The sequence below is a fragment of the Erythrolamprus reginae genome, chromosome 3, assembly GCF_031021105.1.
Source record: "Erythrolamprus reginae isolate rEryReg1 chromosome 3, rEryReg1.hap1, whole genome shotgun sequence".
Classification (NCBI taxonomy): Eukaryota; Metazoa; Chordata; class Lepidosauria; order Squamata; family Dipsadidae; genus Erythrolamprus; species Erythrolamprus reginae.
This window is the reverse complement of record NC_091952.1, coordinates 86,668,922-86,686,213: the sequence shown is the minus strand read 5'-3', so window position 1 is coordinate 86,686,213 and position 17,292 is coordinate 86,668,922. Positions and strand designations below refer to the sequence as shown.

The window sequence follows — 17,292 nt, the reverse complement described above, 5'->3', positions numbered from 1 at the left end:
GTGGGTAAAGAAAAAAAATATGGGCTAGCCTTACCTACTCCTCCTGCAGATCTGTCTAAATATTGTTTGTGTCAAAACTTGGAACAAGAACCACTAATATATCCTGTTTCTGTACTACTATGGCTGATCCAAAGCGGTTTAATATATCATCTAGAATGACGCACTTTTTTTCTGATTAGACAAAATGATGCAGTATATGTTATGTAGGGGCCATCTGGTAGGACCAAGAAGGGTGTTCTCTGGGATGACTCTCTCTCTCTCTGTGGAACATCATTCCTGTGGAGATAGCAATAGTGATAGTACTTAAGACTTATATACTGCTTCAGAGTGCTTTACAACCCTCTCTAAGTGGTTTACAGAGTCGGCATATTGCTCCCAACGATCTGGGCTCTTATTTTACCAACCTCAGAAAGATGGAAGGCTGAGTCAACCATGAGCTGGTGAAAATCAAACTGCCAAATTGCAGGCAGATGACAGTCAGCAGAAATAGAGTGAAATGTTACATTCTAATCACTGCGCCAGCAAGGCTCATAAGATTGGCTCCTACCTTGATTTTCTTTCAAAAAGCCCTGAAGATAGGGGGATATGGACCCATTGAGTGGTTTTTTTTAAAAAAAATGTCATGGGAGTGTTTACTGGGCTTTATATCTGGGTTTTAGTTCTGTAAGTAACCTAGTCACAGGAATTACCAGAGTTGAGCGGCCATATCACTATACAGTAGAACCCCTAGTTACGAGTATAATTGGTTCCAGAAGGGAGCTTGTATGTTGAGCAACTCGTATCTGGAACAAATCCCTTTAGACTTTGTTTTTCCCCTCCAAGATAACCAAAAGCAAGGATTCTTGCGCCACCTAGTGGACGCTCGGCTCGTATCCCGAATTTCAGCTCGGGTCTGGAACAGAAATTTCTCTCCCCTCGTGGCTCGTATCTTGAAATACTCGCATGTGGAGCAGCTCATATCTAGAGGTACTACTGTACAGTCAAATCTCGTCTTACGAACCTAATTGGTTCCAGGGGGAGGTTTGTAAGATGAAAGGTTCGTAAGACGAAACATTGTTTCCCATAGGAAACAATGTAAAGTCAATTAATCCGTGCAACCAAAAAAAAAACCCGCAAAAAAACCGCTGCCGCCCGGCTGTCACCTTGTTTTAAAAGGTGACAGCCGGGCGGCGGGGCTTCCCAGCACCCCCCCAACCTCGAACTTTTGCCGAACTTCCGGGTTCGGGGTTGGGGGGGTGCTGGGAAGCCGCGCAGCTGTTTTAAAAGGTCACAGCCGGGCTGGGGGGCTTCCCAGCCCCCCCCCGAACCCCGAACCCGGAAGTTCGGCAAAAGTTCAGGGTTGGGGGGGTGCTGGGAAGCCCCCCAGCGCGGCTGTGACCTTTTAAAACAGCCGCGCGGCTTCCCAGCTGTCTCCGAACGCCGAACGCAGAAGTTCGGCTTTGGCGTTCGGCTTCGGGAGACAGCTAGGAAGCCGCACGGCTGTTTTAAAAGGTCACAGCCACGCTGGGGGGCTTCCCAGCACCTCCCCAACCCCGAACCCGGAAGTTCGGCAAATGTTTTGGGTTCGGGGGAGTGCTGGGAAGCCCCCCAGCGCGGCTGTGACCTTTTAAAACAGCCGCGCGGCTTCCCAGCTGTCTCCCGAAGCCGAACGCCAAAGCCGAACTTCTGCGTTCGGCGTTCGGCGTCAGCTGGGAAGCCGCGCGGCTGTTTTAAAAGGTCACAGCCGTGCTGGGGGGCTTCCCAGCACCCCCAACCCCGAACCCGGAAGTTCGGCAAATGTTCGGGGTTCGGGGGGGTGCTGGGAAGCCCCCCAGCGTGGCTGTGACCTTTTAAAACAGCCGCGCTGCTTCCCAGCTGTCTCCCGAAGCCGAACGCCAAAGCCGAACTCCCGCGTTCGGCGTTCAGAGACAGCTGGGAAGCCGCGCGGCTGTTTTAAAAGGTCACAGCCGGGCTGGGGGGCTTCCCAGCAACCCCCCAAACCAAACCCGGGGTTCAGAAAAATTTTGTCTCTTCTTACGAACTTTTTTCGAGTTACGAACCAGCGTTCGGGAGGCTGCTGGGAAGCCCCGCCGCCCGGCTGTCACCTTTTAAAACAGCCGCGCGGCTTCCCAGCTGTCTCCGAACGCCGGCTCGTAACTCGAAAAAAGTTCGTAAGAAGAGGCAACATTTTTCTGAACCCTGGGTTCGTATCACGAGTTGTTCGTAAGACGAGGGGTTCGTATCTTGAGGTACCACTGTATTATCATTTTTTGCACACCTCTGTATTTTGCTTCCAGTCTCCTGACTATTTTAATAATTCTCCTTTGGACATGTTCCAGTTGGCAATTTCTTTTTGCACTGGCTTTGAAATATGCTTTTCAATACCGGACAAACCTTCATTATAGAAAATTACCTATGACTGAATGTACAATTCAATCAGTATTAAGAGTTGAGAAACTAATGTTTTACTTAGCATGCACACTGGCTCCTCCTAATTCCTCAGGATTAGCATCTTCTCCTGTGGCTGCTTTAACTAGAGGGGGACCACCGAGAAACACTGTCCCAATTTTATCTACAATGGATGTTTCTTCCGACATCACAGGAATATAAGCAGCCCCAGCAGTACAAGGGCCGCATACAATTGACACCTAGAAGACACAAGGTAGCTGTGTAAGAAACAAATAAATGAAATTAAATTGAAATGTTTAAGTAAGTTCCGTAACATATTCTGGTGAAGCAACGTTTAGTGATTTCAGAAAACCACATTGTAATACAAGAAGAAAAATTTATATTTTAGGCTACAGTACCAAAACTCCCTTTTAAATTCTATACTACAAAAGAGAAAAAAAGCTAAACAGCATATTAACAAAAAAAAGCATGTGTGCACATCTCTACTTATCATGTAACTCTGATAATGATAGGAAATCTGTACTTTGATACAATATCCCATATCAGACATAGACTATTGGAATTTAGAAATGACTTTTTTTCTGAATAATTGTATATTGTTCAGTCGGGCTCTCTGATAGAATCCTCCCAAAAATTCACAGGTACAAATTTCAGACATACACACATTTGAAAATTCAAAACAATGTTCTTTATAATGAAAATTCACTTAAACTAAGCCCTCTTGGTATAGCAAAGAGCACTAGTCTCCAAGCAAACTGGTAATTTATACAAGTCCCTTATCAGTCCTGTGATACTTAGCTTGCAGCTGTGAGGCAATTCAAAGTCCTTCTTTCACAAAGTGAAACACACTTTGCTCTGGTTTAGTTTCAAAGCGGGGGGAAATCAGCACACAAAAGGTCCAAGTCAGTAAAGCAGTCACGAAACACAATGATCAGATAATCCTCCACAATGGCCAAACCCACAGGCTGCTATTTATAGCAGCCTCACTAATTACCACAGCCCCACCCAACCACAGGTGGCCTTATTTTCTTTTATAATAATCTCTCAGTTGTTGTTGCCTATGCATCACTCTCCGCATGCCTGGCTGTATCATTAACTCTTGTTCTGAATCCAAGGAGGAGCTAGATAATTGATCTCCTTCTGAACTGTCTGCCACACTCTCCTCCTCCCAGTCACTCATGTCTTCTTGGTCAGAGGAGCCTTCATCATCAGATTCCACCGGGGGGGGGTGCAAAACAGGCCTGCAGCATGTGGATGTCTCCCCCACATCCACAGTCCTTGGGGCAGGAGCTGGGCCAGAGCTAACCACAACATATATGATCCACTTACTGTGTCCCAATAATTCATTGCAGAGAACAAGATAAAGAAGCTAATATAAATGCTTAATAACTTCATTAAATCATTAACCAAAGAGCTACCGTGCTTTCCTGAAAATAAAAACTTGTCTTATATTTGTTTGAAATTTAAATTTTTAAGTAAGTTCCATAACATATTCTGAAATAAGCGCTTGGCCTTATTGCCATGCACTCAAAAGCCCAAGTGGACTTATTATCAGGGGATGTCTTATTTTGAGGGAAACAGTGTATCTACAAAATTCTTTCTGAATTGTAACAGAATTCCAGCACATAAAAAACAATAGCTCTTACACGTCTCTTCTGAAATTACTAAGTGCTATGCTCAACAGTTGTTTATTCTTCTGCTTATTACTTAATTTTGCTGAAAATACATTTTGAAATGTACTGTGCAGTATAATATTATACCTGAGGGATTTTCAGTGCAGACATTACAGCCTGATTATAGAATACTCGGCCTCCATGGAATTGGTCAGCAAACAGCTCAGCCTAACAATTCAGAGGCAGAAAAGAGCACAGGAAAATAAATGTCAGCAATGTATAAATTTAGAGACTATATGTATATCATAATTTTGCATTTTAACAAAAGTCATAATACATTTCTGTATTTCCTTCACCCAGGTTTAGAAAAGCAATACTATACTGGTAGTCCTTGTCTTATAACTATTGGCTTAGTGACCATTCAAAGTTACAGTGGCACTGAAAAAAGTGACTTATGACTGCTTTTCATATTTATGACCATTGCAACAGTGTTCAACATGATTAAAATTTGGACAACTGACACGTATTTATGACAGTTGCAGTGTCCCTGGAGTTCAGACTTCGTCATGTCAATATTCTGAATCTATGCACACAAATAAACCTGTGGCCTTCATTCCCGAAACTGGTGAATTCATCCAGCTGCAACACAACTTTATGACAAGCAAAGTCAACAGGGAAGCCAGATTCACTTAACAACCATGCTGTAAGCAAAATGTGGCAAAATTCACTTAAGAGCTATTTTGCTGAGCAATAGAAATTTTAGAAACATAGAAGACTGATGGCAGAAAAAGACCTCATGGTCCATCTAGTCTGCCCTTATATACTATTTTCTGTATTTTATCTTAGGATGGATATATGTTTATCCCAGGCATGTTTAAATTCAGTTACAGTACTGTGGATTTATCTACATCTGCTGGACGTTTGTTCCAAGGATCTACTACTCTTTCAGTAAAATAATATTTTCTCATGTTGCTTTTGATCTTTCCCCCAACTAAATTCAGATTGTGTCCCCTTGTTCTTGTGTTCACTTTCCTATTAAAAACACTTCCCTCCTGAACCTTATTTAACCCTTTAACATATTTAAATGTTTCGATCATGTCCCCCCTTTCCTTTTGGGCTCAATTGTGGTTCTAAGTTCAGGACTATCTGAACAGTGTTAGCTTTTCAAGATTTTATTTGTTCCTTTTTCATGCAGTAACTGAATAAAGCTAAAGTTTTCTTATATAAGGCCAACATTTACAAATCTTAGATCTGACTAGAGGAAAATGTCTTTAAAATGCAGATCAAAAGTTTGTGAATATACATTATTATCTTTTATTTTATTATAACAAGTACTTTTAATATTTATTTATTATTTATTTATTAGATTTGTATGCCGCCCCTCTCCGAAGACTCGTGTTATATTTTATCATGGAGATGCTTTGGGCTGATTTAAAAAATCAAAAACAAATATAACATCTTACATTAACCTCTTACAGAATGAAAATAATGTGGCAAAATCTTCCTCTTCATTAATTTGCTTATGTTTCCAAATTAAAGCAAAAGGATCAGATACTACCATAAAAAAATATACCGTGCACCTTCCTATGCAATTAAACAAAAAATCCATAAGACATTGCATTGGAAACCCAATGGGTCACGCAACTAAATAGAATAGCAAATAGCCTGACTCTGCAAGGAAATAATCAGGAAAGCTAAGGCTCAAAATGAGTTAATACTGAGAACGAATGCAAAACTTTATATAATTAAGTAGTTTTTTAATATATAAGGAACAAAAAAAAATCAAGGAAACAGCTTGACATCAACACTGGCAATCAATTAGTTATCAAAAAAGCCAATGGAGACTTCGGTTGCATCAACAGAGGGATAACATTCCCATTTCTCTTTATGAGACACCTTCCATTTACAAATGTGGTCTCAAATGCTTGCTTGTCTAAAGTAGAGACATTTTGCAAATTCCATTTCAGGCACACCTAAACCTCATTTCCAGATATGGAATTTGCACATTGCCTCTTCCAATTACTTTAGCCTTCTGGACATTTGCCAAGGCTATTGCATCTCAAACAGCTGGATGCAACTTGTAAAACAATTTAGAATTGGTAACAATTATTTGACTTGTCCCACTGTCTATTAAGCATTTGTCTCTGCTATTGCAATAGCTAACTTTTGCAACAACAATTTGTCCATCAATGGATTGTCCCCCTTGCAAGTAATTTCTTCTTTGCAAACAGCTTTTTCTTTGCAAACAGTTTAAATGCAAAGCAACACCTCTGTTGCTTGATATAATCTGATCCATTCTGCCACTTTTTTCTTCTCTGGAAACTTTCAGTCTATGGAAATTTCTGCTGTTTTTTTTCTCTGCTCCTTGGACCCCCACCTCAGGAATTCCTCCTCTTTCTATAATGGTGTTTGTTCTCTTCTGCAATCAAACATGCCTTTAAAACTTCCAAACATAAGTCCTGCTCTGGTTTGCATTCTAGCACTGCAGAAACAATGTCCCAAGTTGTGTTCCCGGGAGAATTGCCGGTCAAAAGAAGGCTGAGCACCAGGAAAAGGTTGCCCTAACTGCTGGGGGATGAACCGGCCCGTCTGTTTAATACTAACAACACCTCTGGGTCTCAGGAATATTCATTTCATGCTGTTCCAACTCCATAAACAGAGTTTGCATTTGCAATAAATGTCTTCCCACAGACTCACCTGGTTGCAAACAGGTTCTGTATAATTTACTTGATAACTGAACAATACTGAATGCAGACACACGCATATGCACAGCTCTTTATTTCAACCAGACTTCATTTGCGGTCTTTAAATCAGCTGCATTGATAAACTGTTCATCTTCTAAACTCAAGATGAAGTAAGCCATTGCTTTATCATGCTTATTTTGGTCTGCAACTGCTAAAGCTCTCTGTGGTTGATCCCACAGCTACTTAGCCTACAGGAAGCATTCCACCTTTGCAGCCCAAATTATATAGTTCTAGAACTATATAGAAGAACTACACAGAGCCTTCATTAAATTCAACAGCAGACATCTTGCAATCTCTGCCTAGCTTCTCTTTTTAAACACAGGCAGTCTCTTCAGCATAAATTACAATGCAGTCTTCTGTGTGTTCTGGGCACATAACCTATCAGAGTTTGTTGCATAAAAATCAATTCTAGAAACACACACAGATAACTGATTCAGCTGGATTAATTAACTTCTTTATAAACATATTTATATACAATGCCATAAGCAGCTTTTTTTCTTCAAGTAAACACAAGCAGGAGAGTTAGTTTCATTTCAGAAGAGCAGACAAGCACAGAGTGGGCTGGATCACACCCAGCTTTAAGCTTAAGTTTTCAGTTTCCATTCTCTGCATAGACGCAGCTGTGTTTAGCTCTCATTAGCTGATTTAGTTGCTATGCCTATTCATTGGCTGACCATTAGCTCTCTCTGACATGAATATTCTAACAAGTTCTGGTCACTATAATACAAAAAAAAAAAGATGGTTAAGACCCTAGAAAGTATGCAGAAAAGAACAATAAAGTTGAGAAAGGGCCCAGAGGCTAAATTGTATGGTGAAATGGTTGAGGCAGGGAGCCTATTGAAGAGAAAGATTAGGAGGTCTTGATAATTGTCCCTCAGTACTTCAGAGGGTGTCCCAAAAGGGAACTTATTCATTTTTCAAAGCACTGGGGGGGTAAGACAAAAAGTAATGGGTAGAAGCTTATTAAAAAGAGATCCAACCTACAAATAAGGAAACATTTGGCATGTTTCAAAGTGGTGGTTGGACTAGAAGACCTTTGAGTCTCTTCCAGCCCTATGATTTTTGTTCTATAGTCGACTATGACTTTACAACTGCCAAGACTTATGACTGTAATGGGCAGGCTCCTTTACAGTTGTAAGTCAAGGACTACCTGTACCTGTTTATCCTTTTTATCCTCACATACTGTATATGAATGAGATGCATATATATGAGATGACCTTCAATTTTTTAACCAAAGTACTGTGAGAAATGGATAATCTGAGAATTACCTAGAGATAGATGAACTTTGGAAATTAAAACAAATGAAAATTTGAGAGTTGGCTTATTGAGAATTGGCGGCACATTTTTCGCAGCCCTTTGGTTAAAAATGTGAGAGATAAGCTTATACACCTATCCCTCTTACAAGACTTATATTGTTTGTTTGTTTGTTTGTTTGTTTCATTGATTGATTAATATGCCGCCCCTCTCCAGGGACTCGGGGCGGATATATGCCTAAGAGTATACAGTATTATATATAATAATATAGCATTATATTATAATTTATTACTTATATTAATGTTTTACCTGAAGTGGCAAGAATGCTCCCCCACTGTCTACCATGTAGACAAATGGCAGTTTATTTTTAATTGCTATTTCTTGAGATCTTAGCATTTTCTTCAGTGTAACAGGATAAACGGTTCCACCTTTTATTACTGAATCATTTGCCATGAAAGAACACCAGATTCCAGATATTCTTCCAATTCCTTCAACAGAAGTGAAAAGAATCATCACGAGAGAAACATTAGCAGGCTTTCTACAAATGCAAATATATTTATAGGTAGTCAGTGATTTATAACCACTCGTTTAGTGACCCTTCAAAGTTGCAATAGCATTGAAAGTGACACTCTTATGACCATTGTGACATATACACTTGTTCAAAATATGGGTGCTTGACAACCAACATGTATTTACAATGGTTGCAATATCCAGGGTCACGTGATCACCTTTCCAGTTTGCTTCTGACAAGGAAAGTCAATGGCGGAAGCTAAATTTGCTTAATGATCACATAACTACAGGGATTCAATTTTAAAAAGTGGTAAAAAAAGATTACAAAATCAGGCACTTCTCACTTAACAATTGCCTTGCTATGAAACAGAAATTCTGGTCCCAATTGTGGTTGTAACTCTTGTTACAATGTACTACTTGTACACTGAATTTCCCCTTATACCAAGAGTGGGCAACTTTGGAAACTTTACAACCTGTGGACTTCAATTCCCAGAATTCCTGAACCTGTTATGCTTTAAACAAAACTCACCAGTGATACATCCTCCAGCAGGAACATCACCATATGGCATATTAAGCCCCGCAAGAGGAGAAAGCTCAACAAAAGATTCATCATCAAGAAGCAATTTTAAGCGTTCATGAACAAGCAATTTCTTTTTCCTCTGTGCATGAATCAATATCGCACTTTTTGTTCTGCTTTTGCTGACCTTCTCAGATAGCTCTGAATATCTAGCATGAAAAAGAAATAGTCAAGAGACCAGAAATGTTTTGGGAGATTTCCCAGAAAATCTCCTTATCAATGTTCTCATAGACATTAAACAGTACTATATACTGTATTTTTCAGAGGCTAAAAGAGGCTGAAAATTTGGGTGCATCTTAAATACTCAAAATGTAGCTTTTTCCCCAGCCCTAACGATCTTCCCAGATCTTACTGGCTTGCAAGCTCTTTCACTGTTACTCTCTCGGAAGAATGTTTTCCAAGCTCTAAGTCTTTGCAGGCGTTTTTTCATTGCTCTACTTGCTCCAAATAAGTTTCTTTCCAGCCTTAACGAGATGCTAACGATGTTCCCAGGCTCTTTCATTGCTCCTATCTGCAAATAAGGTTTTCTTTAAGCCCTAACCAGGGGATAAAATAATGGGGCTGAAGCTGACCAGCCTAAGGACATTAGCCAGATGAATATCTGGTAAGCAGATTCCCCTCTCCCAGTTTCCTCCCCAAAAACTAAGGTGTGTAATATGAAACAAAATCTGTGAAGACTTAGGGCTTGGAAAACATTCTTTGTTGAGAGTAACAATGAAAGAACCTGCAAGGTAAGAGCTGGGAAGATCATTAGCACATAGTTAGGGCTGAAAAAAAAGCTTAGAAAAAGGCTACATTCAGAGTATATGACGCATCCAAATTTTCAGCTTCTTTTAGGGAGGAAAAGGGTGCGTCTTATACTCCGAAAAATACACTACCTACTTTTGAAGGTCTAAACATTGCCTAATCTTATGCCAAACTAGAGTTTGCAAAATAAATCACAATGGACTGGTTTGCCCTGCCGAAAAGGAACCGGCGTGCCAAAATGACTACTGCTTTCGAAGGAGTCAATGCTAGCCAGAGGATCAGGAGGGGGAGACACTTTCAACTATGCGGCAGTTGGAAAGTGCTGCATGGAGGTTTGTTGTTGCATGTGCAGTCACGCAGCTTAGAGCAGTGATTTTCAACCTTTTTTGAGCCGCGGCACATTTTTTACATTTACAAAACCCTGGGGCACATTGAGCGGGGGGAGGGTGGGGGCTAAAAAAAGTTTGGACAAAAAAATTATCTATCTCTCTTCCTCCCTTTTACTCTATTTCTCTCTCTCTCCCTCTTTCTCCCCCTTCCTTCTTTCTCTCTCCATCCCTCTTTCTTTCTCTTCCTTCTTTCCTCTCTTTTTTGCTCTTTCCCTCTCCCTCCCTACCTCCCTCTGTGTCTTTCTCTCTCTCTCCTTCCCTCCCTCTCTTTCTCTCTCTCTTGCTTTCTTTCTCTTGTTCTCTTTCTCTCTCTCTTGCTTTCTCTATCTTATTCTCTTTCTCTCTCACACTCTTTCTCTCTCTTGCTTTCTTTCTCTCTCTCTCTCTTGCTTTCTTTCTCTCTCTGAGCTTCGCGGCACACCTGACCATGTCTCACGGCACACTAGTGTGCCACGGCACACTGGTTGAAAAACACTGGCTTAGAGGGAACAGTGGTGTTGATATAAATAGGTTAAATAAAATAAACACTTAAAAAAGTTAATTATTGATTAAATATAACTTTGGTTATGTGCTGACAAGTTAAATGAATCCGCAATCTCAGCTGAAGCATAGAAAATTACAGTACTTCCGATACTAATATGTAGAATGCATTTTATTTATTGTTACTATTACATTTTTTAAACTCCCGTTTGCTGCCCAAAATTGCAATTGTGGGATGAGCAGTATATAAATCAATACAGTAAATGTATGCATATATAAGTATATTACTCCAAATTGTTTGATGACGAAGTGAACGATGAAAGTGGTAGGAATATTGCGAACAAGAGTTTTACCTTTGAATACATGTCTTGCTATTACTTGCATTTCTCTCAAATATATGTCTACAGAATGAAGGTATTTCACCTTCCAATACTGGAAAATTTCTCATATCCTGACCCTTGTTTTTTAGGTTTAAAATCACAGGTGTAGAATGCATCATGTTGTGTGGAACTTTATTGATCGCTTTTATTGTAGAGTTGCAGTTCAGCAAGTTCCATATTTGTGGTTTGCCCATTTCAATTTCCACTGCCTCTTGGTGTTTAGAATAATCTGGAGTAGGATGTAAACAAAGCACACTGTGAATTCCTGGAGAATGGAACAAAGGAACACAATTCTATATTATTCTGGATTTTAAAAAAAACAACAAAAGCATTTATTAATCAACACTCCCCCCCCCCATTACAAAATCACATAATCTAATAGAAATCTTTCACCAATTTTATGGTCTCCAAATAGGTTGAGCTATACTACAATTTTCCAGGTTGTTTGACCAATGACTTTACAAGTTACAACCCTAATTGAGCCTCAAATGTCCATTGCAAAGCAAGACAATTAAGTGAATTTTGCCCATTTTGATTGTTACCCAGTTGATAAGTGAATCATTGCAATTATTAAGGTAGCAATATGGTTAAGTGAATCTGACTTCCCCATTGACTACACTTGTCAGAAGATTGCAGAAGGCAATCACATGACCCCCGACACATTGCAACCAGCATAAGTACATGCCAGTTGCCAAGATTCTGAATTTTGATCACATGGCATGGGGATACGACAAAGGTTGTTAAGTGTCAAAAGTGGTCATAAATCATTTTTTTCAGTGATGTTGTTAACTTTGGCCACTAAACTGATGGTTTTAAACGGACGATTACCTGTAGTTAATCTGTTTTTTATATTATTTATCCTAATTCAAGATCAGCTTTTCCTTTTAGGTAAAATGTACTAGCCTCTTGTCAGATTCTGAATCAGGGCTATCACATCTGAGATGCGCAAACAGAGATACCATAGATACTGCTGGAAGAACAATAACTAGCAACTGGAAATCAAAGCTTCAGTCTTATTTGAAAACAGTTACTAAAAAGTAACTATTTTCTAATAATACTCAAGCTTTAGTATCCAGTTTCAGGGATTTTTCAGAATTAGGCATAGCTCTTCTAGATGAAAATGAAGAATTTCCCAAATATTTTAAAACCTGAACAAGCTCAGAAATGAGTAGTCTTATAAGACGGCAAATACTTGGGGGTTCACTACAATCATTAACTATCAGTTGGAATCATATGTAAAATAAAGGTAGAAATCAGCTCCTTGGCTTTTTGCCATCAGTACAAAAGTCCACTGGCCGTGTCAGGTCGTTTCCAGCCTCCTTTTTGAAGAGAGTTTTGAACAGAACGTTTTGCAATAGTAACTGAGATATAGTCACAGCATAAAACGTATTTGATACCTGGCGGGGGGAATAATTTCTATCCTTCCCTTAGTTGCGCAAATGAACTGCGCCGAAAACAAATCCACATGCATACCCATGTTACAAAACCGGACTTTACAATTATTGCATACTGGACCTGCTCTGTATTACTCAATAAAGGCGCTCCCCGACGAGAAACCCGATTATTCCGTAACCCAAAAGCAAACGATAAAATAAGAATAAGCGAAGCAGGCCCGACACCGTGCAGACGGTTGAAAATTTTGGAGCGAAAAGGAGCGCTTGATAGAGCACAGCCGAGCCCGCTGTGGCTCGAAAGTGCCCCGCTCGCACACAAACTCGGCCGTCTATACCGTTTATCAGGCGTAAGGCTTCCCAGTAGCGTCACCCCGCGCTACGACAAACAGCGCCGCGTCTTAAGGGAAGGACGGGCCGCTTGTCTCGGTCGCCGTAACTCCGGTCTCCAAAACCCGGAACTCTCACCCACTCCGGGGCGAAGTGCGCAGGCCCGCTCCGCTTCCAAGCGCGGCTGTTTTCCAGGTTTTGTCCTCCGCCGCGTGCCGAAGAAGCGCCTAGTGAGCCCAGTGCCGTTCACTGGCAGGTCGGTAGACCAGCCGGCCACTTGGCCGACCGCCGCTTTTCCCGCCAAAACTTTCCCGAGCCTTCACCATTAGTGGTTCAGTTTTTTTATTTTTATTTGTTTTCTCAAGTACATATTGGAGGTATGTAAAGATATAAGAATATTCATATACATGATACTACCGTAGGAGAAAATAAAAGAAACATTAGATATAAGAATATTCATATACATGATAGTAGTAAAAAAAGTTTAAAATAGGAACTCATTTTTAAAAGTCAGTACAGTTCTAGGTTGTATTAACAGAGGGATAGAATCAAGATCCCGTGATATGTTAATGTTACTATATCATTCATTCATTCATTCATTCATTTGACTTCTATGCTGCCCAATCCTGAAGGACTCAGGGTGGCTTACAACAGCAGTACAAAATACAATAAGAATAAATACAGTGTGGTAAGGCCACACAGTTGGAATACTGTGTTCAGTTTTGGTCGCCAGGATGTAAAAAGGATGTTGAGACTCCAGAAAGAGTGCAGAGAAGAGCGATGAAGAGGATAAGGGGACTGGATGCTAAAACATGAAGAACAGTTGCAGGAACTGAGCATGGTAGTTTATTTGTTTGTTTGTTTATTTGTTTATTTATTTATTAATTAGATTTGTATGCCTCCCCTCTCTGTAGTTTAATGAAAAGAAGGACTAGGGGAGACATGATGGCAGTGTTCCAATATCTCGGGTTGTCACAAAGAAGGAGTCAAGCTAATCTTGAAAGCACCTGAAGGTAGGACACGAAGCAATGGGTGGAAACTAAACAAGGAGAGAAGTAACTTAGAACAAAGGAGAAGATTCCTGACAGAACAATTGATCAGTGGAACAGCTTGCCTCCAGAAGTTGTGAATGCTCCAACACTGGAAGTTTTTAAGAAGATGTTGGATAACCATTTGTCAGAAGTAGTGTAGGGTTGCCTGACCAAGCAGAAGGTTGGACTAGAAAACCTCCAAGGTCCCTTCCAACTCTGTTGTTGTTATTATTATTTTCCTTCTGGAAGCCCAATAGCTCCCTTTCATTCGTCTTCATTTTACCAGACACTTTTTAAAATCATTGTCTGGTCTTGAAGGTTTAGGGGGCACTTTACCTACATTGGCGGTGACCAAATGTTTAAACCTTGGTTAGATTGTTTTCCTTTGGATGTTTTAATTTCACTCCATGAAAAAATAAAGCTAGACTGCTTATTTGTACCCTGTGACAATCATTGTGTTGTACCTCATGATTCTTGACAAATGTATTTTTTTCTTTTATATATGCTGAGAGCATATGCACCAAAGGATCTTCAGCTCCAGGGTGATTTGTTTGTTTATTTTATTTTATTTTATTTATTTTATTTTATTATTTTATTTTAATTTTATTGATTGATTTGATTTGATTTGATTTGTATGCCGCCCCTCTGCGTAGACTCGGGAATAAGACATGACCGTCAGGACCGAATAGGATCAGCCCTTTACCATCTAGCAGCAGAGCTCTCCCCATGGCACCACAAACCCTGAGTGCTGGAAACTCAGCTACTGCACATGTGCAAAAGAAAGAAACTACTTTTAAATCTAATTTTTTTTAAAAAAGATGTCACCCACGGACTGGCACTGATCAAACTGGTTCTGTGGCATCATTGTGATGTCACCAGCAGGTCACTACCAGTTCAGGTGAACCAGTCTGAAAAGTCTAATGTGATCCCAGGAAAAGACATGTTTGGTTTATGAAGTTGTGCTGCTTAGTGTCCGCTGAATAAAATTTGCATTTCTTTCCTTGAAATTAGTGAGGAAAGGGACATTTAATTAGAAGTTGCAGAAATGTTTTCACTCTGGGAGTACTCCAGATATTGATATAGTTGCCAGTTCTTCCCCCTGAATATAAATTTATGAATTGGCACTAAGATCACCATATACACTCGCTATAACCATGTAATCAATTTGAACTTGCTAAAGAGCTGGTGGATTCTTACTTTAAGGAGTTATTTATTATTATTTATTTTATTTATTCAATTTTTATGCCGCCCTTCCCCTTAGACTCAGGGCGGCTTACAACATGTTAGCAATAGCACTTTTTAACAGAGCCAGGATATTGCCCCCACAGTCCGGGTCCTCATTTTACCCACCTCGGAAGGATGGAAGGCTGAGTCAACCTTGAGCCGGTGATGAGATTTGAACTGCTGACTTACATATCTACAGTCAGCTTCAATGGCCTGCAGTACAGCACTCTACCTGCACTCTACCTGCTGTGCCTGGAGCCTCTGCTTTTCAGTATTAATACTGGCCTTCTAGTCCAAGAAATTTTTAAAAAAAACATTCTTGAATAAAGAAATGACAAATTTCTTCTGAACTTTGCCAAGAAAATAAAGCTAAGTTTATCAAGTCATCAATCATACTTGACCTCAACCTGAAGAAGACGTCATCAGTTTTGTCACATTATGAAAGAAGAAAGTAATAATTGCTAAATGAAAGTATAAAGCAGTGGTCACCAACTGGTGGTCTATTGACCACTGGTGGTCTATTAGAAAATGTTGATGGTCTTCCAAAAAATTATTTGCATTTTTTATATTGCACTAAATCAGGGGTCTTCAAACTATAGCCCCTAGGCCGGATACATTCAATAAACATTTGTGCTGCTACAAAGAGTCTCCCCCTTCAGGGTCTTTTTGTGTGGGTCAGAGAGGGGCAGAAATTCCAACTTGGGGTCAACTTCAGCCTCCTGGTGTGGGGTTTTGGGCAAAGGCTGGAGGGGCGCGCTGCTGATGGCTAAGAGCCGAAGGGCTTTGTTCCAGTGGGACTGCCTCATGGCCTGAAACTGGCCAACTATCTCAGCCTGCTGAGCCTCCAGGCGCCGATACCTGGCCTTGAATTCCTTCAAGTCTTCCCTCTGCTTGGAAAGCCTATGAGGTGCTTCTGTTAAGCCTCCTTCTCAGCCAGATCCAATTTGAACTCAGCCACCTGTTTTGCCAACTCTTTCTTGTGGTGGCTGCTTAGCTCCAATAACTACTTCCTCTTGGGGCCCTAAGGGGCGGGCAGGCGAGGAGTGGCCAGAAGGGGAGGAGCAAATAAAGCCTGATGAGGCACCTGTTGACATGAGTGACATCGAGCTCGCCATCCCACCCAGTCACATGACCACCTAGCCACGCCCATCCAGCCGGTCATTAGACAGATCATATTGGTGGTACACGACATTTAAAATTATTAATTTAGTGGTCTCCAAAGTCCCAAATATTGATGACCCCTGGTATAAAGTGTGTTTAGTCCCATAGAACAATAATGGCAACATCTAATGTTTCAATTAGAGACAATATGACATGAAAGGAGCATTGTGTCCCTTCCCTTCCTTTTTTCAATCATCCAGTAAACGAGGGATTTGAGAAAATTGGTATATTTGTATAATATAACCTGCAGATAATTTTATGTTTCCAAGAGTAATTCTCAAAAGTCTCAGGTTCAGCTGTGTTAAAGTCATATTGCTTTTCCACTAGATCACTAATCCTTAAAATGTTCATATATAAACTTGTTAAATATACAGTATTAACATCTCACTTTGTCTGACAGCCATCTGTTCAAGATTGGAAAGCATTCCTTCAGAGTTACTCGCTGGCATATTTTTATTTAATTAACATGGTATCTCAATGTTCAGCATCACTTGTAGCAAGCTGTCATAATCCTCTGAGGAACGGAACATTTGCTGATGAAGTAGAAGAGAAGAATGCAGAATTGGCAATTAAAATTCTATTTTCATGCGACTTGTCCCCACTGCTTGATTCTTTATCCAGAATCTTTTCAAGGCAGGAGTAAAGAACTTTGTTTTCCAGTCAGTGATGAAATAAAACTCCCAGCAGCCTGTTAGCTTGACCAATAGTGATGTCTGCTGAGAGGTGCAATTCAGTAATATCCACAGAACTTCATTTTCTCATTTTTTGCCTAGAGATGTACAGTGTATACTGTATGTTTTTTTTTATTTCTATCCCACCTTCATTTCTGTAGAAACTCAGGCAGCAAACATAGTGCTCCTGCTTACTTCTCCCACTGCAACAATTTCTATGAGGTGAGTAAGGCTGAGAGACCCAAAATTGACCAGATTATTTTCATGACTAAGGAACTTACCATCTCTTAATGTTTTAATTCAATGTATTAACTACTATTATACCTTTTCAATGCTTTTACAATTTTTCTGATTTTTGAAAGAAGTTCAAGTGAACTGAAATTTAAAAACTGAGTGTTTTTA

At 40.2% G+C, this 17,292-nt stretch overlaps 1 protein-coding gene across 7 annotated transcripts in view; it reads right to left on the bottom strand.

Annotated features, from left to right (window-relative positions):
• Positions 1 to 12,925, bottom strand: part of LOC139164243 (methylcrotonoyl-CoA carboxylase beta chain, mitochondrial-like) — a 33,543-nt gene extending 20,618 nt beyond the window's left edge. For 5 of the 7 annotated variants that reach the window (XM_070746138.1, XM_070746144.1, XM_070746141.1 and 2 more), the window contains exons 1-6: positions 12,812 to 12,925; positions 11,056 to 11,311; positions 9,039 to 9,235; positions 8,309 to 8,487; positions 4,149 to 4,229; positions 2,449 to 2,627 (exon numbers count right to left, since the gene is read on the bottom strand). In XM_070746138.1, coding sequence (XP_070602239.1) covers positions 2,449 to 2,627; positions 4,149 to 4,229; positions 8,309 to 8,487; positions 9,039 to 9,235; positions 11,056 to 11,276 — 857 coding nt within the window. In that variant the 5' untranslated portion in view covers positions 11,277 to 11,311; positions 12,812 to 12,925. The other 2 variants (XM_070746139.1, XM_070746140.1) reach the window with 2 other exon arrangements.
• Between the last annotated feature and the right edge of the window lie 4,367 nt (positions 12,926 to 17,292).